This window comes from Caloenas nicobarica, chromosome 8 (assembly GCF_036013445.1).
Source record: "Caloenas nicobarica isolate bCalNic1 chromosome 8, bCalNic1.hap1, whole genome shotgun sequence".
NCBI classification, from domain to species: Eukaryota; Metazoa; Chordata; class Aves; order Columbiformes; family Columbidae; genus Caloenas; species Caloenas nicobarica.
The window spans coordinates 27137844-27157128 of NC_088252.1; the positions used below are offsets into that span (position 1 = coordinate 27137844).

General features: G+C 44.3%; 3 protein-coding genes across 3 annotated transcripts in view; all 3 read left to right on the forward strand.

The window, feature by feature from the left end:
* Positions 1–1091: 1091 nt before the first annotated feature.
* On the forward strand, positions 1092–10195 carry NMD3 (NMD3 ribosome export adaptor). The gene is made up of 15 exons (XM_065640430.1): positions 1092–1302; positions 1580–1714; positions 2675–2771; positions 3803–3883; positions 4123–4251; positions 4781–4871; positions 5058–5136; positions 5434–5530; positions 5774–5891; positions 6519–6664; positions 7331–7443; positions 7958–8030; positions 8509–8615; positions 9186–9256; positions 9396–10195. The coding sequence occupies exons 1-15, from the start codon at positions 1259–1261 to the stop codon at positions 9527–9529; spliced, it is 1515 nt and encodes a 504-aa protein (XP_065496502.1). The 5' UTR covers positions 1092–1258; the 3' UTR covers positions 9530–10195.
* Positions 10196–11172: 977 nt separating this feature from the next.
* LOC135991568 (F-box/LRR-repeat protein 12-like) lies at positions 11173–13354 on the forward strand. Its single transcript, XM_065640284.1, is given in 3 exon segments — positions 11173–11362; positions 11365–11444; positions 12062–13354. Coding segments are annotated over 3 exon segments (1008 nt in total). The 5' UTR covers positions 11173–11208; the 3' UTR covers positions 12836–13354.
* An 87-nt stretch (positions 13355–13441) lies between these two features.
* The window catches only part of PPM1L (protein phosphatase, Mg2+/Mn2+ dependent 1L), a 123088-nt gene continuing 117244 nt past the window's right edge, over positions 13442–19285 (forward strand). The window contains exon 1 of the mRNA XM_065640296.1: positions 13442–13792. The gene's annotated coding sequence lies outside the window, so the exon portion shown is untranslated. The remainder of the gene's footprint in view (positions 13793–19285) is intronic.

The following is a 19285-nucleotide window of genomic DNA, read 5'->3' on the forward strand; positions in this document are numbered from 1 at the left end:
GCTCAGATACAGGAAGGCTAAAGAAAGAAAGAAGTTCAGGCACTTTGGTTCTACCCATTTCTGCAAAGTGATGAGAAGCTGCCGACAGATGCAAAAAGTAGCCAGTTAATTCTGAAGCTAGAACGTAACAGTTTTTTAAAAATCAACACTGAAAGTAATATAAATTTAATGCCAAACATCCCTATTCTTACTCTTTCCACCAAAGCTGGGAATTCCTTTTAAAATAAAGAACATTTGGAGACATTAAGCCACAGTTTAACTGGCAAACACAATAATAAAATTGCTTCAAAGCAGTATTGCTCGAAGATGAATTAGAGCAAACTTTAAGAATTAATTAGTTGAAAACGGTCGCCACCTCATGTATTGCTGGCAGCACCAGTTCACACCATTTTTAACGCGATTTGCAGACATGCACCACCTGCCAGATCGGTCCCCGTGCTTATAAATGAATGGGGCACATTTCCATTAAAAAAAAAAAAACAAAACAGGACATAAATCTAAGGGCCAAGGTGAAGGGAAGCTGCTAAATTAATGTACACTGTGATTAAGTTATAAAAGACCTACCCATCATGAACCAATTAACATGATTTTCTGACCACCTGCAAAACCAGGGGATATTTCTCAAGTTTTAGATCCTTCTGCACAAGAGGCAGACAGAAGACTAAGTGATACATTGTTTAGAAGCAGAGTGCTTAGTTTATATTTAACTACTAATTAATAGATGTATTGTAAGAAACTAAACAATTATAACTAACATCATCTGTTATTTCTTAGCATAGATGTATGTCAAAATTACCAAAAATTGTAACACATATGTAATAATTATATGAATATAAGCAAGGCGAGAGCATCCAGTTACTGGAGCACTGATGGAGGATGATCCCCAGAGCTCCCCAGCGCTGATAAAATAAAGAATTGACTCTGCTGTTCTGTTTATTTCTCCGTTTCAAAGGGGGGAACACAAGAACCGCCGCCTCTGTCCCCTACGGCCACCATTTGCTGCAACACAGCGCAGCCCCGCGGGGAAGGATGGCGGACGGATCAAATCCCGTGATTTTCAAATAAAAAATGAGTTAATGTTTCGAAGAATCAGTAATCAGAGCGTGATTCACAAGCGGCATTCACTACCCCTCAGAAGCCAGCCGCCGCCATCTTGCGGCTCCCGCCCACAGGGCCGGGCCCTCGTTGTCTTCTTCCTCTTCTTCCTCCTCCTCTTCCTCTCCCTCCCGGACACCGGGCCCGCGTGTTTCCCGCAGCCATGGAGTACATGACGGGGCCGGTAACCTCCACCCAGGGCAACATGTAAGCGGCGATGGGCCCCGGGGGCGGCGGGGCTGAGTCTCCTCAGGGCGCCCGGTGCCGCGGGGGTCGGTACGCGGGCGGCCATAAACCGGGGCGGGGGGGGGGGGTGACGCCTTTCCTGACCCACCGCTTTAACAAAAATCACACATAATACATTAAAAACCCTCCACGTACCTTTGTCTGCGTCCGCGGGTTCGCCTAGCCACCACCCCCGAGGGCAGCGTTGCTGTTCGTGACTGACTTTTCCTCCCTGTTTTTCGGTCGTTCTTTCTCGCAGCCTGTGCTGCCAGTGCGGCGTGGCCATCCCGCCCAACCCGGCCAACATGTGCGTGGGCTGCCTGCGGGCACAGGTGGACATCACCGAGGGCATCCCCAAGCAGAGCACCCTCCACTTCTGCAAGCAGTGCCAAAGGTGGGCGCCGAGATCCCCTCTGCCCCTCAGGGAACCCCTTCTGAGGAGAAATTCTGGGGTCTGTTAGAAGGGGGGTGGTCAGTAGGTCAGAGAGGTTCTCCTGCCTCTCTGCTCTGCCCTGGTGAGACCTCATCTGGAATGTTGTGTCTGGTTCTGGGCCCCTCAGTTCCAGAAGGACAGGGAACTGCTGGAGAGAGTCCAGTGCAGCCACAAAGATGCTGAAGGGAGTGGAGCATCTCCCGTGTGAGGAAAGGCTGAGGAACTGGGGCTCTGGAGCTGGAGAAGAGGAGACGGAGGGGTGACCTCATTCATGGTTATCAATATGGAAAGGGTGGGTGTCAGGAGGATGGAGCCAGGCTCTTCTGGGTGACAACCAGTGATAGGACAAGGGGCAATGAGTATAAACTGGAACACAGGAGGTTCCACTTAAATTTGAGAAAAAACTTCTTCTCAGTGAGGGTGGCAGAGCCTGGCCCAGGCTGCCCAGGGAGGTTGTGGAGTCTCCTTCTCTGCAGACATTCCAACCCGCCTGGACACCTTCTGTGTAACCTCTTCTGGGTGTTCCTGCTCCGGCAGGGGGATTGCACTGGATGAGCTTTCAAGGTCCCTTCCAACCCCTGACATTCTGGGATTCTGTGAAATGGGACTTCGGGGCCATGACTGCGGCTGGAGAGCCGGCAGTGCTGGTTGTCATCAAGGATCTTCATCAGGGCCCTCCCCAGCTCCCCCAGTGCCCCCCTGCCATGAGCAGGGACATCTGCACCAGCTCAGGTTGCTCAGAGCCCCGTCCAGCCTGGCCTGGGATGTCTCCAGGGATGGTTCAGCCACCACCTCTCTGGCCAACCTGGGCCAGGCTCTCACCACCCACAGGGGCAAAAATAGTAGATAACTAGTCACCTTCTGAGGGGTTTAATTTGCTGAAGCAGCTCCATGTGCTATAAAATGCTCCCTGTATCTCAGGTACCTCCAGCCCCCGGGAACCTGGATTCAGTGCACCTTGGAATCGAGAGAACTGCTCGCTTTGTGTCTTAAAAAGATCAAAGCTTCGCTGAGCAAGGTGAGTCACAGATTCTGTTCGTAGCGTTTCATAGCGCATCTACTGGTATTAAATAAAATGAAGTCCAGCTGATTTACACAGGGTTCGATCCTTCCAGAGCAGCCATTTGTACTTGTATGAAGCTTATCAGCTGATTTATATTAAACATAATGACAATCTGATCTTAAATAACTCTATGCGAGGATTTTGGAAGGTTCAGTAAGGACAGGCTCTAACAAAAGATTTACAAGCATACTGAGGAGGCTATTGCAGTGCAATTCTGTGAGTTAAGGCATACTGCACAATTCTTATTGTATAGATGGGAGCTGAGCATAATTAACTGAAGAAATCTAACATGTTTTTAATGGCCTTTAATTTTTCAGTTTCTTTTTACAAATTTTAAAAATTATTTATGCAATACTTGTTCTTACTGATTTATGACAATATGAAAAATAGTTGCAGAGGTCTATATATAGATTAAATGGAAAGTCACGGGTTTCAGTTGAATAAAGTGTCTCTTAGGTTCAGAATCTTACCAGAAGAAAAAATCTGAGATAGCGTTTTAGCAAAAAATTGTTACTGCAGTCATCAAGGTTTGAATTAGATTGCTCAAATGAGTTTCTTGCTACTGGGTTAGTACTTAAATATCAAAATATCTTTGGCTGCAGGAAATTTGCACGTTCTTAGCTTTAGAGATTAAATTGGCCTTTAAGTCCTGAGGAAACCATTATACTGTCCAAATTCATCTTTACGTGGCATCCAGAGATGCTGCTGAATAGTTTATTCAATTGTTCTGGTTTAACGGTCTGTAACAAATAATTGGCAATTATTTTATGTGGATCAGACTCTGTGTTCTAACTAAGCATTATTAATTAAGTTTAGTATACTGATAGATATTTTTTTAATTAAGGTTATTCACTTCCTCAGTTGAGGACCAATGAACTATACCTTAAGCTGGTGTTTTCTGGCAGTTAGAGCTCTATGTTTTTAACACATTTATAACTAGTACAACCACTGGCAGTAGCTGAGTTCTTGTTGTTTCCCACTGGCAGGTCCGGCTGATCGATGCAGGTTTTATTTGGACCGAACCACATTCGAAGAGGCTGAAGCTCAAACTAACTGTTCAGAAAGAGGTAACCGGAGTATAATATTCTGCATTTGGCTTTTAAAAAGCTTTAATGGAAACCAGTATGATTTTATTTATTCTTTATTATTATTGCATGTTAGATAAGTGCTTCTCTTTGGTAAAATCCAGCATATGTCTGCTGTCTGTCACACAGCGTAGTATGGAAGTTATTTCAGAATCCCGTGGTAAACAAGCTTCTGTCTTGACAGGACTGATGAGGAAACCTTTTAAACTTCTGTTTTGCAGGTGATAAATGGAGCCGTTCTTCAGCAGGTGTTTGTGGTGGAATACATGGTTCAGTCTCAAATGTGTGAAGACTGTCACAGGATTGAAGCGAAGGATTTCTGGAAAGCTGTAGTGCAAGTCAGACAAAAGGTAGGAGACAAATTGAATTTTCATTCGTTCGTGGCGGAACAATCAGGAGGACAAATCTTTGGGTGATTTTTTAATTTTTCTCAGAAAAAGATGTGCTCACATTGCCACAATAATACCTTTTGTGTTCATGGGTTTTTTTCTTGCTGATCTTAGTTTAGAAAACCTTTATTTTTGCTGTCCAGTATTATTAGCATGTTCTTTTTAAATGACGGCTGGCAGGAGGATCTTGTGTGAATATTTTAAGGCAGTGTTAGAAACAGTGGGACGGATTGTTTATAAATATTTAAATCTTCTTTAAAGAAAATGATTTCTTTATCAATCAATTACACAAAAATGAGAAACAGAAGGTTTAAATAATTTGGTGTAAATAGAGCACATCTCTGAAATCTTTTTGGTTACTTGGAATAGACTTCGGACAGTTCCTTCTCTAGATGATCTCTTCATATAAATGCTTGTTGTTCAGCAATACTGCATTTGCAACAGACAGTTCTTAAATAACCTTGATAGTTTTACCTATGGTTGGTTTTAGACTCTGCACAAGAAGACTTTCTACTATTTGGAGCAGCTGATTTTAAAACACAGGCTCCATCAAAATACACTTCGCATCAAAGAAATCCACGGTACGTGAGGTGGCTTGTTAGTCTTGAGGCAGAATAGACTCACCTGTTTTATTTTGGAAGAGTGCTTGTGCTGGGAGCTGTGTGCAGATAAACAGCAGATTACTGAGCCTATATATTGTATTTGAAAAAAAAAAAAACCCATAGTACTTGAAATAGAAATGTTCATCAAGCTTTCTTTTCTTTTAGATGGCCTGGATTTTTATTATTCTTCAAAGCAACAGGCCCAGAAGATGGTTGACTTTCTTCAGTGTACAGTTCCATCTAGGTACATAGTTTATTTTTATTGCCTTGAATACCAAAAAGCTTTTGGGAAATGTCTTTTATCCTTCACTTTTAAACAATTTTGTAAATGTAATGAACCTGTATTCTAGTTAAAACAGACAAAATCCCTTCTACAGAAGTCCCGTGTTTTCCACTTAGCCATTGTAAAACTAACCCTTGTGCATTTTTCTATTTATTTTTGGATTTTTAGTAAGTACCTATATACTTGCATTGCTGATTATCTCCTGTTGCCTGTAACGTCCTTCTTGCTGCCTGAAGGCTCTGTTTTTATGTTTTATAGATCAAAATCATCCCAACGTTTGATCTCGCACGATATTCATAGTAATGTCTACAATTACAAAAGCACTTTCTCAGTGGAAATTGTTCCCATCTGCAAGGTAGCGTCTCTATTTCACCTTCAGGGTATTGTGTGAAGTGGGTAAAGTTGGATTTTGGTGAGAGAGGCCTGATTTCTTGTGTATTTGGGGGATGGAGGGGTTCCAACAAAGCGTGGAAAGCGAGGAAGTTATTGGGTGGAGAACTGAAAATACCAAGTTTAAAAATCTATTTCAGATCTCTCTGAAGACTTGATTAAAAAAATAAGGAAACATGAGTGTAAGTTCTTTTCTTTTTGTTTGCAGGACAACGTTGTGTGTCTGTCGCCAAAACTGGCGCAGAGTCTTGGGAACATGAGCCAGATCTGCGTGTGCATTCGAGTGACAAGCACCGTCCACCTCATCGACCCCAGCACTCTGCAGAGTAAGTTCAGGCTTCTCTTCTGCAGCTGATTTTTCTGCTGGCACAACTCTTTTTTTTTTTTATTTTGTTTTCTTAAAATCTTCTATTTTTAGACCTCCGTGTTGTAAATTTATTTGTACAGTCACTGATGTAGAAATTTAATAGTGAACAGAGGTATGGTTTCCAAAGCTTGATTTCCATGGTATCCTCAGCAAAACGTGGGGGCTCACTGAGAAGTTCATGGATGTTCTAGGTCTCTGCTAAGCACTTATTTTGTCAGGTATATTCCTCAAAAATGAGATGGCATCTGTTTTTTCTCTGGATTGTCATTCTAGCTACTTCGGTAGCAGAAGCACTGTGCTTTGATTGGTATTCGCTGGTAAACTCTACCAGCAAAATACCTCTGATAAGGATCCATCCAGGAGAACGATTCTTGTGAATAACAAGGTCTGTCACAGATCAGCTGCTCTTGTCGCACAAGTTTGCAATACGCGTAATGTCCTGAATGTTTGTGTTACAATAAGAAATTTGAACAAAATGCATTTGGCAGTTGCCTTAATTTTGGCAAATGCTGCTTTTTCCTTTTAATTTTTTCGCAAGAAATTCTCTCCCTTGTGATCGCCAATGTTGTTTGTTTGTTTTTCTCAGTTGCTGAAATTGATGGCAATACCTACTGGCGCCACCCTTTCAATAGCTTGTTCCACCCAAAACAGCTCGAGGAGTTTATCATTATGGATATCAATAGGGTTCAAGAAAAGAAAAAAGTTGCAGGTGCAGGGGCAAGATCCAACAAGGTGAGAGTTCCTCTTGATTGGATTCCATGGTTTGGACCTTCTCCTCCCTCCCCTGCTCAGCTGAACTTCTGTTTTGAATCATTCTGCCTTGCAAACTCAGATTTCTGCTCTTCTGCATCTTGTCACTGGCAAAAGCTCTTCTCGGGAAGATGTTGGTTTGGAAGTTGTAGAGGCGTTATCTGGATTCCACATTCGGAAATGCTTTTCTGTTGAAGAGTTTAAACTACTTGTTACTATCATTATTAAAATTTTGTAGTAGCTGTGCAACTCTTCGGTTATTAAATTGGTTTTGCTGAAGTGTAGAAGCATTTCTTTTTAATCAGAGTTCGTGAATCAGTACCAGACGTTTTCTTCACAGTCAAAAGCTGTGTGTGGTTGAAAGTTACAAAGTGAAAAAAAAACCAAACCCATGCGCACTTAAACTCTGTCTAGTTGTAGAAACAGCCTTATTGGAATTCTTGTGAAAAGTGGTTGGTGTGTCCATTTCCTTATTTTCATAAAGACGAGAAGTGAGGAGTAGCCAACAATATATTGGATGCTTGATGTAGAAATACAAGTTTAATTACGAACGTAATTTAAACCAGTACTGTAGCAGTGCATGGTAATACAGCACAGCAGGTTAAGCTGCGTTTGATTACAAGAGTGTTTTCTTTTACGTTCGTCAAGCACACGCTGGCTGAAGCCTGGGTACGGAAAACCTCGGAGCTGGACACGGATCATCAGTATTTCTGCTGCACTCACTTGGGACACATCCTGAATCCTGGCGACCTTGTCCTGGGGTCTGTTCTGTTCCTTGGCTTTTATTAAATGATTATTTAATGACAGAATTCAAGTCATCCTGTGAAAAGGGCTGTTAGTAACAAGAGAGCTGAAGTATTGACTAGAATAACAGTTTAGACACAGATAGATGGGAGAAGTTTTTAAAATACCAGGCAAGATCTTTTTGTTTGATAGTATCATATACAACAGTGACAAATGTAATTTATTTTTTTTTCAGATTAGGCAAATTAGGTGATTCTCAAACAGGCTTAAACGGGAACATTAGTGGAGCTGTTGTGAGCCCAGCAGAACCTTAGTGGATGCTCAGCAAGATTTGGGGACAGCAGTTTCTAAGAGTTATTCATAGTTACGACACCTGCATATTGATGTGGATTTTTTATTTGCTCTGTGCTTCATTTGGAAAGGTTTATCTTTCTTGGGACCTGTAACTTACGATACAAACATACAATACCTTGAGTTCAGCTTTGTAGATTTACATAAAAGGGTAGGATAAAATACCTGTTTTCCTTTTAGATTCGACTTGGCGAACTGCAACTTAAATGATGAGTTTGCCAATAAGATGAACCCTCACGAGATTCCTGATGTGGTAAGACCATGTTCTTTCTATCTGCAAAGTTCTCTGCGTTACCCAGGAGTGTTAGGGAATATGATTTTATAATGAATACTCACTAGTTCTGTAGTGCCAAAGGAAGAGGGGATATTAATGTTGAAATTTGAATAGCATCTTATTCTGAGAATTATTTTCCACAACTTAAATTTTTGTGTGGTCATTAAGGAATATTTTTACTTTAACTTACCTTATTCTACGTTGGTTTTGTTCAAATGACCATTCACTGAGTGATGAAAACTGCATTATGTGTGTATGCATATTCAGGACATAACCCAACGTGTTTGGAAATTCTGAATTGACAAACACTATACAAATTCTGTATAAAACTTCTGAGTGCCTGACAATTCAGCCGATTTTACAGTTGCCCCTGTCTTGACTTGGGTGTTGTTTTGGATTTTGAAAGAGCATGATCAGTAGTATTGAATGTGTAAATCCGTGCTGCTTTTCCCTGCAGGTATTAATAAAGAAGAGCTACGACCGCACCAAACGCCAGCGGCGCAGGAACTGGAAGCTGAGAGAGCTGGAAAGGGACAGAGAAGGCGCAGACACGGACGATGAAAGGTTCAGTATCTTCCGTGAAGCTTTTCCGTCCTTCCTACCTAGGAGACTGTGCCGAGCCTAGAAATAGGCTTGGTTTCTGCTGATAAACCCAGTGTGGTACCTAAGCTGCTGTGCTGGCTGTTAAGGGGACACAAGCAAATGCTGCTGGTTCTATTTGAGCGTTGTGAAATATAAAAGCTATTTTTATGGGGTTTTTTTTTCAAGAAAAACTTAAATCATGAGACAGGTGACTAATATTGGAAGCATCGTGTCTGTAGGTTACAGTTGGTGTCTGTCTGGCTAAAGAGACGCTTGTGTGAAAACGTGCTTGTCTCTGGTTTGTTTAGTGACAAAAATAGAAAAAAGTAGAAAAAAACGGAGCAATTGGACTTAAACGAGGACAGGTAAATTAAACATTATTTGGAAACTAATAGGTGATAATAGAAAAGAGTGAGTTGGAAACATAGGAGTGCTATCAGAAGGACAGGGGGTTGCAGTCCTCCCTTGGGGCTTGGCTTCTTTGGTTTTGTTTTAGAAATTTACATAAAAACCACAGGAAAAGGGATTAAATCCATTAAGCGTCTTTTCCAGACAATACCAAGACTTCCTTGAAGATCTGGAGGAAGACGAAGCCATAAGGAAGAACGTCAACATTTACAGAAGTAAGACCTTTGTTGGTTGGTTGCTTTTGTGGCTTTGGGGATTATTTTTTTTCCCTGTCATTCCTTGAGGTAGTTCAGGAGGTTTGGGGTTTGTTTTCTTTGCTTAGGTGTTTGTTTTTCTTTTCTATTCCTTTTTTAGATGCAGATATTCCAGTGGAGAGCGACACAGACGATGATGGTGCTCCGCGCATCAGCCTGGCTGAGATGCTGGAGGATCTTCATATTTCCGAGGATGCCACTGGCGGGGAGGGAGCAAATATGATGACAGAATAAGAACAGCACACTCGCCAATGCAATAGATATTCCTTTAGCAGGGAGAAAGTACCCAAAACATAAGTCGACATTACAAAGTGTTCACGTGCACATGAAGAGCAATGTGATGGCTACCACTATATCCCTAAATAATGGTCCTTAATTCATGTTTTACATAAAATCTTCTAGAGAATCAACAATTAAATTTCTGGAGTAATCCTTGTCTTGCGCTGAAGGATCTCCAGAAGGAGAGATTTTATTTTAATTTTCCAGGTTTATAGGGAAAGTACCTACCTACTGTTCTTGCTTTCATTTCTTCACGTGGAAAGGATATTTCCTGCCTTTAATCTTTTTGGCGCGATGGTTTGAAGCCTTTGCTGCTGTTTCTAGATTATTCCATATGACAATATTTTGGGGAAGCTCGAGAATGTGTCTCGTTTTCCTTTGATAAGGGAACTCTAAATATACATGGTGTGGACACAAAATTCCCTGTAAACGATCGAAGGTGCAGCCCTTGATCAGAAAGATCAGAAACTTCTGTTAAGTGTAATGAATATTTACTGTACTATCTTCTGTGCCTGTATCAGTGGATTGAAAGCAATATGCATAATGTCTAATTAACACACTGGGTATGAACTATTAAAAAACCGTACAGATATTGTTTGGTTCATCACTTTTTAGTTAACTTTAAAATCAAACTTCACTCTAGTGCAAGCCAGAGTGGTGTAGGAGGACGTCACGTACCTATATTCATCTTGGTTTAATTCAATTTACTGCACAAAGATGGTTCAGCAGAAATTTTACTAATAGTTTATGTGAATATACATTTGATTTCACATAAATATGGAAGCATGGTGAGAGTGGTTTTGCCACTGCATTTTTTTAGCTGAAGGAGAAAAACGTTCCCAAAGAAATGGTGTATGTGAAGGTGGGAAATACTGGTAAAGTTGGCAAAAAATGGAGATGTGGGATTCATCTAACAGGGTGTTAATGATTCATCTGTATAACTGAGATGAGAACACTTGGTGTAGTTTGTCACCACTTGTACGTTTGTGACAGAAATACATAGGGCTGAAAATTCCCCATTTCTCTGTAGCGTCAGCTGAGGAGGTGGCGGGAGCACCGCGCTCTGTCTCACCGTACTTCTCGACTTTTGAAGGCCTCAGAGAAAAGAACTGATCAAGGAGTTCTGAGTGTTCAGCCTCCAGCCAGGTGAGCGAAATTTTTGCCTTGTTTAGTTGAAGTGGCAGCTTTTGACTGAAGTGTTCACACCAGGTGTGGATCCGTTGGGTTTCCTGTGTGAGCCCGGGCACGACGCCACAGAAAGCAGCGAATTTCTGGTTGTTGAGGCTGGGGCTCGGTTTACTTACCAGTTACTCTTACTAATTTTTTTCTTACTCTGTATCACAATCTTGTAATCATCCATTTGAGGAAAAAAATGAAAATTTGGGAAGGCAGTTTTGATGTAGCGAAGCTCTAAGCCAGCCCTCAGTGCTGTCGTTTAGCGTGCGTTTGTGTTGCGCTGAGCTCTCCTGCTTCCTCTTAGGAGCTTTGTCGTATTTTTTACTATAGTTAGTAAAAAATATAACATTTATCTCATGACGGTAACTGAGTTCAGTGTAGCAAAGGCGTAAAGCCGGGCTTAAAAACCACCCGTGAGGAACTGAAGGATCGCGGCGCTACAGCCGGAAGGGGCCAAGATGGCGCCGGCGGAGCTGCCTTCGCTGCCCGAGCCGGTGCTGCTGCGGGTCCTGGAGCTGCTGCCGCCGCGGGACCGGCTGCAGGCGGCCAGGTGGGACCCCCGGGACCCCCCCGCCCCGAGCGGCCCCGGCAGCGGCGCTGATCGCGGCCCCCTCCCCGCAGGGTCTGCCGGCGGTGGCGGCGGCTGGCGCTGGACCGGGCCGTGTGGAGACACGTGGATGTGAGGGCGCAGCGGGTACGGGGCGGGAATCACCCCCTGAGGGTGCGGGGGGTCACCCCACTGTGGGTGCGGGGATAAGGTGTGGGGGATGAGACTGGGGGGGGGGTCACCTCACTGAGGGCAGGGGGATGAGATCAGGGGTGGTCACCCCGCTGTAGGAGGGGGGATGAAATGGGGGGGTCACCTCACTGCAGGCAAGGGTCGAGATTGGGGGGTCACCCCCCTGCAGGTTGGGGATGAGATTGGGGGGAGGTCACCCCACTGTGGGCAGGAGTTGAGATGGGGGGGGTTTCATCCCACTGCGGGCAGGGGTTGAGATGGGGGGGTCAGCCCTACTGCGGGTAAGGGGATGAAATTTGGGGGGGTCACCCACTGCGGGCTGAGGATGAGATTAGGTGGGGGTCACCCACTGCGGGCTGAGGATGAGATTAGGTGGGGGTCACCCCACTGCGGGCTGGGGGCATGAGGTTGGGGATCACGCTACTGCGGGCTGGGGATGAGATTGGGGGGGGTCACCCCACTGCAGGCTGGGGCTGAAGGAAGGAGCATCACCGCACTGCATGCAGGGATCTGGGGGTGCCCCCCGCTGCCACCCACCCCCTGGGAACGGTCCCTGTTCCGTTTGCCCCCAGCTCAGCTCCCGGGCCCTGTGGCAGCTGCTGCGGCGGCGGCTCCAGGACTCGCTGCGGTCACTGGGGCTGCGGGGCGGCCTGGGCTCCGGCACCCGGCGGCGGCTCCTGTCCCCGGCGCTGCTGGCCGCCCTGGGGACGCGCTGTCCCCAGCTCCACCGCCTGGCCCTGGCCGAGACCGACCTCCGCGCCATCCCCTATGAGAGCATCCCCGCTTCCCTCGCGGCGCTGGAGCTGAACCGCTGCGAGATCCCCAGCGCCTGGTTCTGCGGCTCAGCCTCGGGGGCCCTGCCCCAGCTTCAGCACCTCGTTATCTGCAACGTCCCGGCCTTTTCCGATCGCCACCTGCTGAACGTGTCCTCCCAGAGCCGCCTGAAGACGCTGAGCCTTACTGGCACCTACCGCCTGACGGACGCGGGGATCCAGCGAGCGGCTCCACATCTGGAGCAGCTGGAGCGCTTGGTGCTGCACAGCTGTGGCGTCGGTGACTCCGCCGTGGGTTCCATCGGGTGCCACATGAAACGGCTACGGTTCCTGGAGATCGGTGATGCCGAGTTCCTGACGAATGCGGGTCTGGCTCATTTAACGACCCTGCAGCACCTGGAGACGCTGGGCCTTGACCTCGGTGATAAAATTTCTCTTGGTGCCGTTATTGCTTTGTGCCAAGAGCTGCCCCAGCTGAGGAACCTCAGATTAGGTGGAACTCGCTTCGAAGATGAAGTAACAGATAAAATTCGGGCGAGTTTGCCTCTCTGTAGCATTACACACACTCCCTGACACAGGGCCCAAAGCTGTAAGGCCTTTGCTAATTGTTATTTTTTTAGAATGAGGGTGGTGAGAGCCTGGCCCAGGTTAGCCAGAGAGGTGGTGGATGAACCATCCCTGGAGACATCCCAGGCCAGGCTGGACGGGGCTCTGAGCCACCTGAGCTGTTGCAGATGTCCCTGCTCGTGGCAGGGGTGGCACTGGGGGAGCTGGGAAGGTCCCTTCAACCCAAACTATTCTATGATTTTATTATACAGATTTTACAGAAGCCACACCTGCCAGTAGCACTGGGAGATGTAGATGAACTCAGTTCTAGTCACCATTGGGCTCAATCTGTGGAAATTTAAGAATTTTAATTTGTAACCTATAGCAAATTAATCCATTCCGTGTCTGGACGGGATGTGTTCTGGGTTGTGATCTTTCTGACAGAGAGAAAAACAATCAAGCCTTTATCATACACAGACTGGTAACAAGCTTCCTGTTGTTGGCAGGTGAAGAGAGAGTTGTAATAAAAGCTCATTTTGAATTCTGCTGGTTTGTTGAACCCTTTTCCTTCTTCTCTAATGTTTTCAGTAATTTCAGCTGTATAGCTGCCCTGTCTGTCACTCTGTTTGTTACTGGCGATGTCCCCCCAGCTCTATTGCCAGTCTGTATTAGGTTTCAAGCATCTTTCAGCAAGAGTCTTGTCAGGAAAGAACTCATGCTACAGGTTCTAGGCAAACAAGTCATAAATCTAAGTATATTGCTTGGCTTTTTGTGCCTTTGTTTGCTGGCTGGTAACACTTGGTAACAGCTCTCCAATGAGTGGGTAAGCTGTGTGAACTTGAAACCAAAGTTTGTTCTAATTTTAGCTTCTCGAGTTTTAACATTTAAAGAGCTGGGAGCCAAAGGAGGCTCAGCTGGTGTGGCAGCAAATGAAATGTTTGCCAAGGTCTGCTCGGCGCCACTGGATCAGGGATCTGACAAAAGGTACTTAATTCACAGCAGATAAAAGGCTGCTGCTTGCCCTGCATTCTGTTCTGAAAATCTCTGGTCCTCTCCTTTCATACATACAGGAGCTGCTTCGGGATTTTAAGCCATAACTGCTTAATGGTTAATTTGCACCCAGGTTTTGACGAATTTTGCAGTAACAAAGTGTAACATCCGCCTAGTTTGCTTGGGGAGGAGGGAAGTTGCTTTTGAGATGTGAATAAATGCACATGTGTATGTGCTGGATTTAGTATGGAGTATGTACGATAGCAAGTACCAAGCAGTAGCAGTATGTATAGTAATTTACAAATAGTAACGCAGATGTAAAAGGGTTGTCTGAAATAGTTACATGATGGTTAAATTTAGTGCAGTAGCTCCTGTGAGCACTTGATGCATTAGTGTGATTCTAGATCATTTTATCGAAATTCAAAGTTCTATTAAAAAAAAAAGTCAGAACGGGAGAAGCTGTTCAGAACTTTGTAATAACGGTCTGAAAGATTTTTGCTCACAGAAAACGATGAAGGAGAATGTTGCGTTGCATAAGTCAACATGCAATGTCACAGCACAAAATCTGAATGATTGAGGGAAACAAATACACACAAAGAGGTGACTGGGGGATGCAAGGACTACTTATTATTTTTTTTAATAGGAAAAAGTCTTGTATATTGATGAAAAGCCTAAGGTTGATAATTTCACCTTTAACTGCTTTAAAAATCTTTTAGGAGATTGTCTTATGTAGCTACAGAGGTTCCCAAATACAGTTTAGGTAGAAATTGCTCAGGTGCAATATTTACTGGAAAACAATGTTAAAATCATGCAGGAGAGCTGACCTGTGCTGGACCCAAAGCACTGATTCTGTGCCAGCTTTGGAAATCACGAGTTGAGGAACAGAGTACGTGCTGGTTGCCACTGAGATACTGATCTGGTGGGGAGTTCTAATAGAATCGGTATTATTTTAGTCTCTTTTACTCCTAGAAGTAGCTCAATTTGCCTTAAAGAAGTTAGATTCAGACTGAGTTTAGGTCACTTCTGTAGTTTGGTGTGTGGAGTTTTGCTGGGGATGTGTCCGTGGGGGCAGGAACTTGGTCTTTTTTCTGTAGAAGTTGCCACAGAATGGAGATGTGCCTGTGATTAAAGCCATAGTCCACCTGGTGTCACTGTTCCTTCACGGTGGTGGCCCCAAAACCAATCTGTTCAGCTGCTTTAAAGAAAAGATGACCGTAAACTGAAAAAAATCTTTATGCCGATGTAGTGCTTAATATTTTCATTTAAGTTTAAAATAACGTAACACCAGCCTAAGGAAAAACAAAACAAAAGCTGCTTCAATTTTGATGTTAAAGGGTTTACTCCTGGCAATCTGCTCCTCCTGCCGGCAGATTCACTCCACTCGCGCTTTGCCAAGGCCTCTTATTTTAGCTGCGTTCTCCCGGAATAGTTAAATATAGGGGTGAGACTCATGTGGTGGGTTTCCAAGGGGTTTTGGCAGCGTTTGCTACAGCTCATTCCAGAATCATGTAGAAAAGGAATGTTATTGCCTTTGGAATTTACTGACATTTTCTGTATTTAACCATCAGAAGCTCAGGATGGGAACCTGGTTTAGACATGTAGGAAACAGGAGCTGAAGTTTAAAGCTTGTCAGGATCTTCCATGGCGAAAAACACACCATAACCCTCAAGAAAGTGAAGTGATTTTATGTAATGTGAATATTCAGCTTTATGAAATGAAACAATTACGTGTGACACAAAGGCACAACTGATGTACCTTTTCACAGCAGCTAAGAAAATGCTTCAGATGTGCGAAGCACTGAAAGGACTTGAAAGACTATTTAAAAATAATCCATGCTCAGTGACAAGTTTTGTAAGATAGAAGTAAAGTATTTAAACAGTAAATTGTGTGGCAGGTTGTTTGTATACCACTTGGAATGATGAAGTCTTTGTGCTTCGAGGGCTGCGACGATGATGATTAACACCTTTGTTATGAACGCAGGTCTGTGTTAATTTGTACCTTTTCGTAGGGCAGATCTGAGATACAAAGGGCTGCAATTCTAACCCCTACTTCTGCTGAAAGGAATTTAGGCTAATGTATGAAAGCTTGACGTATTTAAGCCAGTCGGAATGCAGCAGAAGAGACAAACCACGCTGAGGAAGGGGATGCGGTGCCCGTTTCCATCCCGTGTGCTCAGCTCCCGGCTCTGGCAGGTGGCTGCTGTTGCCCAAGGCTCGGATCCAACGCAACGACGTGTACGCTCCAAGCAGGGTTTAGAAGGAATTCTCATTAGTCCAAATCGGGACGATGTTGAGACAGCTGCTGTTTAACCTTGGCAGCCTCTGAACTCCAGATACAGATCACTCGTTTACCGCAGCTTCCTCGTTCCCTGAATTCGCTCCTTCCCAAAGCCTATGATCGTCAGCCCGCCACAGGCTCTTGGAAGGATTCCTATTGCGGCGGCCTTCCCGAGGTCAGCCCGAGCTGCAGTGCTTTGGAAAATTGTGGGTATTCGTAGCTACTCTAAATTTGATTTGACTTTTTAACATCACTTCCTGTAATACAGACATAAAGCTTCTATAGGTGTCACTGACAGCGGACAGTAAGGAATTTACAGCGCTGTTTTACGTACCCAAATGATGGGTCAGTAAGCAGGTTACAATTAAGCTCTCGCATAAAGTAGTTTCAGCTAAGCAAGAAATTACGCAGAAAGTTTCAGCCAAGCAGGACTCAGTAATTTAAGCTCAGCTTTGTAAAAGGAAGGAGACCTGCTATAAACTTGACATTGTCCTAAACAAATATATGTGAGATTAAAAGGAATATGTTCTGCAGGATGCAGAGGCTGTTAAGCACTGGCAAGTTCATCTTAGAAACAGGATTTTCAAGTCAGATAATGAATAGCTAAGATAAGAATTCAAATTACGCTCAGATGTAAATAGTAGCATAAACAAAATGTAGTAGCAAAACAATAGAAGTAACAACAAGGGGCGTGAACTTATCTTAGGCCTCTCAAAGCTGTTCGAAGTAATCGGTAGCAGAGGGGGCAAAGTTCCGCATAGCAAAATGATCTTCATTGCCTTTAGGAAGTTTAAACTATTTCGATCGATAAAACTATGGATTATAATTTAATGAGAGATAAGATGTAAAAGTCCTACAATAATGAACCTTCATAATGAGGATGCTGTGAATCTACCATGATGTATTATAGCTGTAAAGATCAAACAGTTCCAAGTGAACCGTGTGAGCAGTTTTATTTTAGGAGATGTTTATTATTTTGTTCTTTAGTCTCAACTCTTGCTGAACCAGCGTTGGTAATTTGTGCCATTTAAATATGAGGTTCGGTGGAACAGTGATCTGAATGGTGCCCCACAACACCCTCACCTTCCTTTTTAATGTATAAGTACCACAGGGACATAAAGATCCCCCGTATGAACACAGGGACCGGGAGGTCAGGTCTGTTCACAAAAGTGGGGAGTGGAAATGATGTTAGAGCACCAGATTGGTTACATGTCAGAAATTTTGTCACATTAAGCCTGCATGTTTAACTCCACATTTCCAAACCCTAAAATTAATTCCTTTATTGACAAAAGTCACTAAGCAGCACGTACTGCACGTACCAAGTGTCCACTGTGGCCAACAGGCCTGGGACAGAGCAACAAGCACCTCTTCTTCACGGATCTGATTGCTATTAATCATAAAACCCTGCAAACAGCAACTGCAACCAACCATCCCTTCTCCCACGCACACACCCCTGAACTCCCAGCCCACACAGAGGTTAATAAATCCACGTTTGCAACACTTATCGCCAGGTTTAAAACACAAATGTCGTGGCCGCTCAGTGCAGGCTGCTGAGCCAGTACAAATGGAAAAAACCTTGAAAAATGTGGAAGCAGAGCGGTCCCAGAGTTTCTGCTCCACGGCAGAGGCTGCTCACCCGCAGCTGGGATGAATTTGTCAAGCGCCTGGCGGGATGACAGACACCGAGTGCAGCAGCGCTGCCCCTGACCAGATGTTTGCTGCCAGATGAGCCTGCCCAGGCCTGACATGAGCTAATCCCGAGCCACGGCCTTATCCTATCGATTCAACACCTCGGGCTGCTGGGCAGAGCAGCCCAGACAGGTTCGCTTTTCGAAACTGAAATTGCAAGTGGGAGTTTGCATGTCATATTTTAAATCCTGTTCCGTAGATGAGAGCCTTGGGAACAGGCAGGGGAAAAATGTAACGAGTAAAATTAATCAAGAAATTGTTGGGTTTTGGGGTTTTTTTCCCAGCTGCTGCTTGGCCCCTTGTTTATTTCTTTGCTTTTGGGTGCTTTCCGTGCTCTGGCCAATTCCCGTAGCTGAGCTGAGGTCTCTGCTGCTGTGGAACGGCACAAAGAGCTAAACCGGCGTCGCTGTCACCTGCAGACACAGAGGAGCCGACCGGTGCCACAGGACCTGCTGCCTGCGAACGGGGCAGCTCGGCAGCCGCCAGCCTGTTGCATAAGAAACACTTGGGGTGGCCACACCAAACACCCAAAAGTGGGTTTGTGCCCGAGAGATGGGGAGCGGGCACCGATAAACAAGAACACACCCAGAGTACCGGTTCCTGCTTCTCCAGCCTGATGGCAGATCCCTTAATGTCAACAAATCCTTGGGGTGGATGTGTACAGCCTTCTGCTGTCATTTAGTGTAAACATATTTACGTTGGCTTGCTTATCTGCTGAGCTTTCTCCATGGGTGTAGGACGATGCTGGATGTGTGTGTCTCTCCGGCACGTATAATGCAAAATACTGCAATGACTTATCTACATCACAGACTGACAGTTTTGAAACAAAATTGTTGTCTTCATAAATAGGTTAATAATTGACATAACTAAAATCCTATGTTTCCCTCTTCTGTTGCTAACATTAGTATATGCAATATCCACACTAAGCATGAAAGCTGCTAGGAGCAAATGCAAGATATTTACTACTTCAGCCATCATATTACTTTAATAAAATATACACTTGGTTTTAATCTGAAAGCATTAAATAGAAGATTTTTTAAAAAAACTTAGAGGTTACTTAGGTACTGTCAAAAGAGTTCTAAATTGAAGATCAGCTGCCCTCATATTCCTGAATAAACTATTTTCATATCCTATCTTATTTTTCCCTTATTATAAATTGAGAAAGTAAGTGAATCTCAGGTTGAGATGACAAATAACACAATTAATGTCTTAACTTTGTTTCATTGTGGCCTGCGACTCAATCTCATTTCAGAAGTGATTTGACTGACGCTCACTAATCCTGACCTCTTGAAGGAGGGACATTCTAGGAGCATCTCTATGCTGGAGAGATGTGAGAAAACTCACTTCAGTGTGGGTGGGAGCAAAGTTCACAGAATCACAGAATCACAGAATGTTAGGGATTGGAAGGGACCTCGAAAGATCATCTAGTCCAATCCCCCTGTTGCATCTATGCATTTATGTTACGCTGCATGCACCCTCCTACTACTCTGTTCTTCTCCTGGGGTGATCCAGAAGAAGGAT